Source organism: Marmota marmota, unplaced genomic scaffold, assembly GCF_001458135.2.
Source record: "Marmota marmota marmota unplaced genomic scaffold, marMar, whole genome shotgun sequence".
NCBI classification, from domain to species: Eukaryota; Metazoa; Chordata; class Mammalia; order Rodentia; family Sciuridae; genus Marmota; species Marmota marmota.
Genome location: NW_026000026.1, coordinates 46,599,182 through 46,609,162, shown reverse-complemented (window position 1 = coordinate 46,609,162; position 9,981 = coordinate 46,599,182). Strand labels below are relative to the sequence as shown.

At 49.3% G+C, this 9,981-nt stretch overlaps 1 protein-coding gene across 2 annotated transcripts; it reads left to right on the top strand.

Annotated features, from left to right (window-relative positions):
- Positions 1-5,445: 5,445 nt before the first annotated feature.
- Foxa2 (forkhead box A2) lies at positions 5,446-9,776 on the top strand. 2 transcript variants are annotated; one of them, XM_015483505.2, is made up of 3 exons: positions 5,446-5,694; positions 6,662-6,731; positions 7,796-9,776. In XM_015483505.2, the coding sequence occupies exons 2-3, from the start codon at positions 6,663-6,665 to the stop codon at positions 9,098-9,100; spliced, it is 1,374 nt and encodes a 457-aa protein (XP_015338991.1). In that variant the 5' UTR covers positions 5,446-5,694; position 6,662; the 3' UTR covers positions 9,101-9,776. The 2 variants fall into 2 exon arrangements, with proteins under 2 accessions (XP_015338991.1, XP_015338984.1); XM_015483498.2 differs by lacking the exon at positions 5,446-5,694 and having other exon boundaries at positions 6,579-6,731.
- Positions 9,777-9,981: the final 205 nt, after the last annotated feature.

Sequence of the window (9,981 nt, the reverse complement as noted above, 5' to 3'; positions counted from 1 at the left end):
TATATACACACACACACACACACACACACACACACACACAAACACACCCCAGAGGAGTCCATGATTTTTCTACATTTTTTTTTTCTGGAATTACTTTTGGGAAGTGCAATTGACACAGACCCAGTACAGACACTTACATCACAAACATCTAAGAACTGCAGGTTCAATATATATGTCAGAGGTGACAAGTTTCTCAAGCCATCACCAGCAGCACCTCTCTACCACCTTTATCCTTCTGCTTCCCAAAGCAGAATCTCCTGGCAGAGGGAAAACTGATCCCATAGTCATTGCAAATGGAGGTAGGACAGAGTTGCGCTGCCACAGTACTCCCTGTCTGACCACAATTGTGCCAGATCTATTCTACTGGCATCTGGAGAACTATGTGAGCATTGAGCCTTTGGTTTTCCTGTTGATTCTGGGTGGAAACAGGAAGAGCTCTTTATCCTGAATTTTAGTTCATCTTTGCCAGAAGATTGACTGTTTTCAAAGAGGTGAAATGTAAAATTCCCTTTGGAATGGGATTTTCACACTTGGAAATTCCTGGATTATGGTTAGGAGGGAACTGAAAAACAGTGAGAGGTTGGACTTTGTGACAGAAACAGAGAGGGAAAGAGTGGAAGGAGGAAACAGACTCAGTTTCTGTAAACACAGTCATCACTTCCTCTGTCCCCCACCATCTAGAATACAGTAAGTACTGATTAAATATTTGCCAAATGGACAAAAATATATAAACTCCCTTCATCATCATTGCTTAATATTAGAACAAATTAGGTCTAGTTTTTTCAGGTGTTTACACAGAGCACTGTATCACTTTGAGATGGAAACAAGAAACTAACAATTGCTTCATAAGCATCAGACTCAACACTCAGGACTTTCTGACCTCTTTCTAATCTCCACATCTCTCAGATGCCTCATCCTTTCATACTTATTGAAAGCACATTTGTTTGTCCAAGCAAATAATCAGTAGCTCATAGATCTAGTGGGGCTACTTCTAAATTAGCTCTTTGTGTAACACAAAGAAAAAATGGCTGGGGTTTGATTCTTCAGGTAGTCTGTGAGTGACTCTCCATAACTCCTTTCCTTAAAGAAGTTTACTGCTTGCCTTTTTGGCAGGAATAACTGAGATTTCTCCCAAGAATAACATGCTCCCAGGACCACAAATGCAGATTCATCTAATTTAAGCATCCCTCAAAGAAGAGCTTATTCTCCCTCACATTGGCATATTATTATTATTGCCACTAAAAATTGTCATTTATTTTTATCTCTTCTAATTATTTTAATTACCTGCTATAATAGTTCTACATAGCAGAAGAGTGCTAAAATCGCAACAATGGTGGACAGGATGTCAAGCATAGACTAGAAATATATTTTAAACTCTGGACCCAAATGGGCAGAGCACTAACTTTTCTGTACAGAACTACAAAGATGAGAACACAGTTAGCAATTGCTCAGCTAAACTACTAAGCCCATAAAAGATGGACATCCATAACAAACACCCACCCTTCCAAACAACAGTCAAATTCTACATGTATAAACAAAGAGGTCTTTGTGACAAATTCATCTTAATGTACCCCAGAGGAAAGAGTCTTCCTCTTTCTTCTATGTGATGTGGAACACACTGGGAGTCTCCATCTATGGTTGTCATAAATATGTCTTGTCTTCCTCTCTTAACTCAATGAAGAACATAATCCATCTATCCCCTGATACCAGTAAGGAAAAAAATATTAGTTTTGTTTTCAAGAATTCAAAAGCTTTGTCAGTTTGGATGGTGACTTCTCTGATCTTTGGAGGCTGAGAACTGAGTGAATATTTGTACAAGTTATTTTGCTGAATTTTCCTTAACATGAAAGCTTATTACCTGTTTCACCATAAAATAATAACGGAAGGTAATAATAAAACAACAGTGATACAAAAATGTACAATCATACTGCAGAAAAATGTAGATTGAAGATATAAGTCTACTACTCAAACACAATTGGTGCTGGGAATTGAACTGAGGGCCTTCCTCATTCTAAGCAGGTGCACTACCACTGAGGTATACCTCCCCCACCACCCATTAGAATCATTAACATCAACATTCTTTTTATTTTGTGATTATTTTTTATTTGGATCCCTTCTTTTCATTACATCTTGAAAAGGGAAGATAGATTGCATGTAGGTTCGTTGTTCATTAAACTTAAATGTTGTGTCATGTCCCTCCCCACTTCTATCAGCATTTTCTAGTGTATGTGTGTGTGTGTGTTTGTGTGTTTTTTGGTAAGACTGTATCACACTAAATTTTTTTTTCATTTTTTCAAGTCAATATCCTTTTCATAAGTTGTTCTTAGCTAATTGTTTTCAGTAGCACTTCCAACAAATAGTGTTTTGACCCTTAAAGAACAATGAAGTGTTTTTTTTAAAACCTTTGTTTATTTAGTTTAGTTTTTTTTTTTTTAATGTGGTGCTAGGGATTGAATCCAGTGACTCACATGTGCTAGGCAAGCGCTCTACCACTGAGCCAAAACCCCAGCCTAAATGAAGTGTTTTGACCCTTAAAGAACAATTAAGACCAGCAGGAGAGTATTTGAAGATATGCCCACTGCCAAATAGACAAATTCTGATACTCTGATTTTTAAAAATAAATTTCAGAAATAACCCACCAGTTGGCCAGCCCAGGCGGCACATGCCTGTAATTCCAGCAACTGGAGAAGCTAAGGCAATAGGCTCACCAACCTAGCAACTTAGCAAGATTCTGTTAAAAAAAAAAAAAAGTAAAACATTAATAATAACTTTGACACACTATATACATTTTCTTCATTGAGACTTGGGATTCACCCAGAGACTCCACCCTGGGCATGTGGACATCTGATGGCTATTAAATAAGAAATCTTATTTTTGACAGTAAAAAGTCTACTTTCATAAGACTTTAAATCATGTTTCTATTTCCTCTGACTTAACCTCGCCTGCAGACCTGTTGGAAAATGCCCTGAACAGGTTGGAGAACTTTGAGTAAGTCCTTTCCCAGACATACATTCTCTGAAGGGCTTTATGAATTGGAGTATTGATCAGTTGAATAGGGCTTTTAATATTTTTCCCTTTGATATTTTATGGATTATATCTTAAGGAAGTTGAGTTCTTTTCATTGATGCTCCCTTCTGTAGTTTCATTGACAAAGAGAGTTGGGGGGGGGGGGTATTGCTAAGGGACACAGAATCACAGCGTCTCTTACCACCGAGAGAAGAGGTAACCTGCATTTGAATCCAAGCCATAGCTCCCTTTGCCGCCGCGGCGACATCCAGAATAAAAATAAACTGCAACCCTAAGTACAGTCATTGGTTGTAAAGAGGCTTTAATATAGTAACGGAGCAGGACTGGAGGAAACGGAAAGAAAAGAGAGAAGGCAGGCAAAGGAAAGCTTTATAGGTCTAGGCTCCAGGTGAGGTGAAACTAAAGGGGGGTCAAAGCAAACATCTGTTTGCAGCCCGAGTTCCTGCGAACTTTTTTCCTGGAGAAAAGCACCCGGAGCAATTCACAACATTCCAGCCTGAAGCTTCCGTGCCAGAAATCTGAATAAACCTTTAGAAATCGAAGCTCCAGGAAGGACCAGAACGTGCAGGGGGAGGTAGCGCCGCCAAAGACCGCGGAGCTGGGGAAGCGCGAACCCAGCCTGTCTGGTTCATTCCGGCCCCCGACGCAGCAGGTCGGTCCCCTGTTACTGGCTGCCAAAAGCGAACTGCAGGCCGCGTTCGCCTTCCCTAGGAGCGGGCGCGCTGGGAAGGCCCGGGACCCGAGGCTTGGAGACTACAGGCGGCGTTCTACGCAGCTCGACCCTACCCGAGCCGGTTTGGGTTTGCGCAGAATTTCGAAGACCTCCGAAGAAATTCAGAGGCCCTGGCATCGTTATTCCAGGCAGGGCTACTCAGAGAGATGGAAAAGGCAGCTAGGCATTGGAGTTGGCGGATTGGGAGCGCGGGGGTAAATGCAGACTTGAGTTGGTCCCGTTGGCCTTGTGGACGACAGGGGGCGCCCTATCACTGTAGAAGCCGGTGCTTAGCGCTCCCTAAGGTCAGGGATCCAAAACACCAAGAAGACTTGGGGTGAAGGTGGGCGCTCACAAGATCCGCTCCTTAGGACAGCTCCTTCTCTTCCAAATAATCTCCTGTTTCAACGCCTGCTCTTTCGTTTTGCATGAAAAATATTTTCTAGGACCAAATTTTCAACCAGGAGCAAAATCGAAAGGGGGGAGTGGGCACACACTTAAGCTCATATCCTCATATTAACTCGCCCGCCCCTCCCCACACAGGTTAACCAGAATAATCTTTTGGGTTTTCAAGTCGATGCACACCAGAAACCTGCCCGTTTGGTGTTGTTTTGCAGAGTTTTCTGTTTGGGAATTTAAGTGCTATGTGGGAAGGAGGGGTTTAACAATGTGTTTTGGGGAGGATGTGTGTATGTGGGGAAGCTGTGTTTCTGCTCCCGAATGAGCAGAAAACTTTGGGGAAAAGGAAAAAAAAACAACTTCTTTTGTTCTCCATGCCCCTTTTCCCCAATTTCTTAGAAGTTGTTTCCACCCTTCCTCTGGATGGGACCCACTGGAAGATGCTGGGGATCTGGCCTCTCTGGCTCCCATGGGCAAATATTCAACTGTGCTTATTACACACCATCAGGCACTTGGGGGTATCTTCCCCTCCTGAGAGCTCTCAGCAATCTAGGATGGGGTACACCCACTTCAGCAGAAATGGAAATCTTTACTTTGGGGGAGCCCACCCTGACACTCTTTCAGAAGGCTTATTATTGCCCTCCTTTATAAATTATCCAAACTATGTGCATTTGAGCATCAAAGGGCACTGTGAGCATCTGCCTCTTCAGTTCAAAACCAGTGCAGACCCCAGAGGCAGGGATGCGAGGAGTGTGGGGGGGTCCGCCTGCACCTACTGCTGTCTTCTGGCTCACCTTCCAGTTTGATCCTCACACACACTTCCATTCTTAATGTTCAGCTTCATGCCTGTCACCTCACCTCTCTTCTGCTACCATCACCCCTAATTCTGGAGAAGTGTGCCAGGGCCCCACTATTTCCATTTTTTTTTTTTTCTCATCTCGGAGAGTGAGCATGCAAGGCTAGATACCGTGGTCCAGCCAGTTTTCAGAACCAAAACAGAGCTTCCATATCTAAATACCTGCAAATATTCCCACTGCAAACCTGGACTTGCTGTGGGTAGCCAACCCAGGACAGGTGACAATTTTTGCACCCAGGAATTACAGTGGAAATAAAAGAGAAGCACAGGATTGCTGAAATTTTTAATATTTATAAAACAACCCCTCCAGAAGACAGAAAGGACAGAGACCCTCTTGAAGTCATTTCATACGACCCATTATTGATTCTTTTATTCTTCTCCCCCTTCCTGCTCTACACCCACCTCCTACCCTGTTTGTTTTAGTTACGAAATGCTGTGGGCACCTTGGTTGTAACTGAAAAGTAACCTTGAAATACGCCGGCCTGAATGTCAGAGACAAATCGGTCTTCCAAGCGTCGGCTACAAGTAGCCGGGCTGCGTGCGCCCGACTGCACCCCTGTCAGTGGCAGGAGGTGGACTCGGAGGAGGCAGAAAACCGAGGTGTTTGTATCATGAGCGCCCCGCGCGTTGTCCGGGGCCGCTCAGGGACTTAACTGGAGCAGGGAGGGGCCTCTCAGGAGCAGCGGCGGGCGAGTTAAAGGTGTGTACACAGTTTTTCTAAATAAGACGGCGCTTTGCAAATTGGCTGTCACCTGCTTGTTGTTTTGACAGGGAAGGTGCGCTGAGAGCGAAGAAACCCGGGATAAATAAATCCTGCTTAAATAAGGCTCTGCGGGACACGGAGGCGGGACGCCCCCTAGGACAGACACTTGGCGCTAAGGGATCGGGCGGGGACAGAAGTCCAGAGCCACTTTTGCCGGGGGTGGAGGTGCCTTTTTCCAGGCGCCTCCGCCCTCGGTGACTCCCAGGTCGATCCAGGAGCAAAAGTGAGCCCCATCTGGGCGCCTGCGGGCCGGCTCGCCGTTTTCCCGTCCTGACCCTAGAGTGTAGTGCACATAGGGAGCTGAGCCGGCGCGGGCGCAGAGGGGCAGGTGTGGGGTGCCGGCCTAGGCTTCCTCTCACCTAGGTGTGAGCTGATTATTCAAATGGGCTGCCCCGGGTCTGGGGATTGGAGGCCCGCGCCAGCGCGCCGCGCTATATCACCAGCCGCCCACGTCACTGCGGCACTTGTCGGCTCCGCGGTCCACACCTCCTCCTCCCCCTCCTCCTCCTCCTCTCCCCCCACCCGCCCCGCGCCGCGAGCTTCCCGCCGCCTCGGGGCAGCTCGGCACTGCCAACCTCAGCCTCCACCCGGCAGCCAGTGAGCGCGGCGGCGGCGGTGGCAGTGGCGGGCGCTCGCGACAGCGGGGCTCCGGTCTGGGCCTCCTCGGTTCCTCGGCCCCCTCCTCCTGTGACCCACACCTCCCTCCCACTTCCAACTACCGCCTCCGGCGGGCCCTGGGAGAGAGAGGGAGTGGATCCGACAGAGAGGGAGCGCCAGAGAGGGAGGGAGGGAGGGGACGGTGCCTTCGCGACTTTTTTTTTTTTTAAGAGGGTGGGGTGGGGGCTGATTGCTGGTCGTTTGTTGTGGCTGTTAAATTTTAAACTGCCATGCACTCGGCTTCCAGTATGCTGGGAGCCGTGAAGATGGAAGGGCACGAGCCGTCCGACTGGAGCAGCTACTATGCCGAGCCCGAGGTAAGCGCTCGCCTTTTCCAGGGGGAAATGGGGTGGTGGCGTTCGCTCCTTCCCCAACCTCAGGACCGCTTCCCTCGCTGGCACCCGCCCCTCACCCCCAGCTTTACTGGGCAGCCGCCTTTTCCGCCCTCCTTCGACTCAAATGGGTCTCTTTTTTATACGACACACTGTTAGCCTTGAGATAATATTAACTTTGTGATCAAATATTGACTTGCGGCGCCTCCAAATCCTCTTCGTGGCCGAGCCACGCACTATCCTAACAGAGTTATGTTTGGCAGCGCGCGGCTGGGGAGGGGTGGGAGGTCTGCCGGCGAGGGGGTGGGGAGCTGAAGAGGAGAAGGTGGGTAGGAGTTGGGGGCTGAGGTGAAGGCAAAGAGTCAAAGAATAATGGACAAAGAGAAAGAAAGTTTGAGGCTTCTAAGCCCAACCGCGTGTAGTTCCTTCCCCAGTTCGCGGTTCCTTCCCTATTGCTGCATGCAATGCCTCAGACTGTCCACCGCCCCCACTCCGACCCCGCTCACATTGCACTTCAGTTCTCCTAGGGGCCAGGGTGAGGGTCCCGGGAAGAAGTCCGGGCATAGGGAGCCCTGGGACAGTCTCCACTTGAGACCGTCCTGTGCGTCCGGAGCGGCGTCCTAAAGGTTGTTTACTGGAACCTGAGGTAGTGTCCCGGGGATTCCTGGCCGTGGCGCTGGATCATTATGCTGGCTGGAGAGTTCCGAAAGAGTTTGGGGAAATTATGGGGAGGGAGAATTCATTTGGGGTAACTGACCTGGTGTTGCGCCAGGGACCCGGTATTCCGGACCCCGGGCAAGGAGCAGAAGGAATAGAAAGGGGTCCACATGCCCATGACTGCAGCCTGTTGACTACCTCCGCAAGGGTTATCCTGGCTCACTCTAAGTGAAATAAATTCAGTGTCCCGTTACTGTAGCCTAAAGGAGGGAAAGACTCCCTGGAGGCTTCACCGGAGGCGGGGACCTGGGCTGGACGGGTGGAAGGGAGGTTCGGCCACGCTGGAGCCGCGGTGCTAATGTTGCGTCTCCCTCTCCCGGCTCTGTCCGCAGGGCTACTCTTCCGTCAGCAACATGAACGCCGGCCTGGGGATGAACGGCATGAACACTTACATGAGCATGTCGGCGGCCGCCATGGGCAGCGGCTCGGGCAACATGAGCGCAGGCTCTATGAACATGTCGTCGTACGTGGGAGCGGGCATGAGCCCGTCCCTGGCCGGCATGTCCCCGGGCGCGGGCGCCATGGCGGGCATGGGCGGCTCGGCCGGGGCAGCTGGAGTGGCGGGCATGGGACCGCACTTGAGTCCGAGCCTTAGTCCCCTCGGGGGACAGGCGGCCGGGGCTATGGGTGGTCTAGCCCCGTATGCCAATATGAACTCCATGAGTCCCATGTACGGACAGGCGGGTCTGAGCCGCGCGCGCGACCCCAAGACGTACCGGCGCAGTTACACGCACGCCAAGCCGCCCTATTCGTACATCTCGCTCATCACCATGGCCATCCAACAGAGCCCCAACAAGATGCTGACGCTGAGCGAGATCTACCAGTGGATCATGGACCTCTTCCCCTTCTACCGGCAGAACCAGCAGCGCTGGCAGAACTCCATCCGCCACTCGCTCTCCTTCAATGATTGTTTTCTCAAGGTGCCCCGCTCCCCAGACAAGCCCGGCAAGGGCTCTTTTTGGACCCTGCACCCGGACTCGGGCAACATGTTCGAGAATGGCTGCTACCTACGCCGCCAGAAGCGCTTCAAGTGCGAGAAGCAGCTGGCACTAAAGGAAGCCACCGGTGCCGGGGGCGGCGGCAAGAAGGCGGCTGCTGGGAACCAGGCTTCGCAGGCTCAGATCGGGGAGGCCACTGGGCCGGCCTCCGAGACTCCGGGGGGCACTGAGTCGCCTCATTCGAGCGCCTCCCCGTGCCAGGAGCATAAGCGCGGGGGTCTAGGGGAGCTGAAAGGGACGCCTTCAGCGGCGCTGAGCCCCCCAGAACCCGCACCCTCGCCAGGGCAGCAACAGCAGGCCGCAGCCCACCTGCTGGGCCCACCCCATCACCCTGGCCTGCCTCCTGAGGCCCACCTCAAACCTGAGCACCACTACGCCTTCAATCATCCCTTCTCCATCAACAACCTCATGTCTTCGGAGCAGCAACACCACCACAGCCACCACCACCACCAGCCCCACAAAATGGACCTCAAGACCTACGAACAGGTGATGCACTACCCTGGCTACGGTTCCCCCATGCCCGGCAGCTTGGCCATGGGCCCGGTCACGAACAAAGCGGGCCTGGACGCCTCGCCCCTGGCCGCAGACACCTCCTACTACCAGGGAGTGTACTCCCGACCCATTATGAACTCCTCTTAAGAAGACAGCTTCAGGCCCGGTTAATTCTGGCAGCCGGCAGCCGGGACAAGGACAAGAGAGAGGAAGGAGGGGTTGAGACTTTGGGGAGGGTGTGTTGGAAAGGTGCAAGGAAGAAGAAATTACACCTCCACCCCAAGACAACTGTCTGCTGTTCTCCTCTGCCGCCTTTCCTTCCCAAACAGATGGGCCACACAGATGCCTATCAATAAAGAGGGAAAGGGGGAAAATATGAACTTTTTAAAAAAAACCTCCGGTTTCCACTACTGTGTAGACTCCTGCTTCTTTAAGCACCTGCAGATTCTGATTTTTGTTGTTGTTGTTCTCCATTGTTGTTGCAGGGAAGTCTTACTTAAAAAAAAAAAAAAAAGGAAAGAAAAAAAGAAAAACTTTTGTGAGTGACTCGGTGTAAAACCATGTAGTTTTAACAGAGAACCAGAGTTGTACAATTGTTTAAAAAGGAGAAAAAATAATGTAAGGGCCTATGTAAATGGCCAAGTAAAAAGGAAAAAAAAAAAAAAAAACCAATGCATTCCCATTTTTGACACGGTGAAATCCAAGTCTTGGGTCTGATTAATTTATGGTTTCTGCGTGCTTTATTTATGGCTTATAAATGTGTATTCTGGCTACAAGGGCCAGAGTTCCACAAATCTATATTAAAGTGTTATTGCTGGTTTTATTCATTGAATCTTTTCTTTGAAATTTTCTTTTTTCTTATTTTCTTTTTTCTTATTTTTCTTCTCTCTCTCTGAATTCAAAAAAAAATAAACAGATTTAGAAATAATGTCAAGAAGAAGGAAGCAAGACTCTGACTGGTTACAGGGTTTTTTTTGGGGGGGGGAGTTATTGTTTTTCCAACATTTTATTAAAATACTAAAGATGAA

What these genes read in the sequence shown, in the direction of transcription:
- Foxa2 (XM_015483498.2), top strand. Translation starts at nt 6,645, where the DNA reads ATGCACTCGGCTTCCAGTATGCTGGGAGCCGTGAAGATGGAAGGGCAC. An exon ending in GCTACTATGCCGAGCCCGAG is followed by an intron (nt 6,732 to 7,795) that starts GTAAGCGCTCGC and finishes CTCTGTCCGCAG; the next exon opens with GGCTACTCTTCCGTCAGCAA.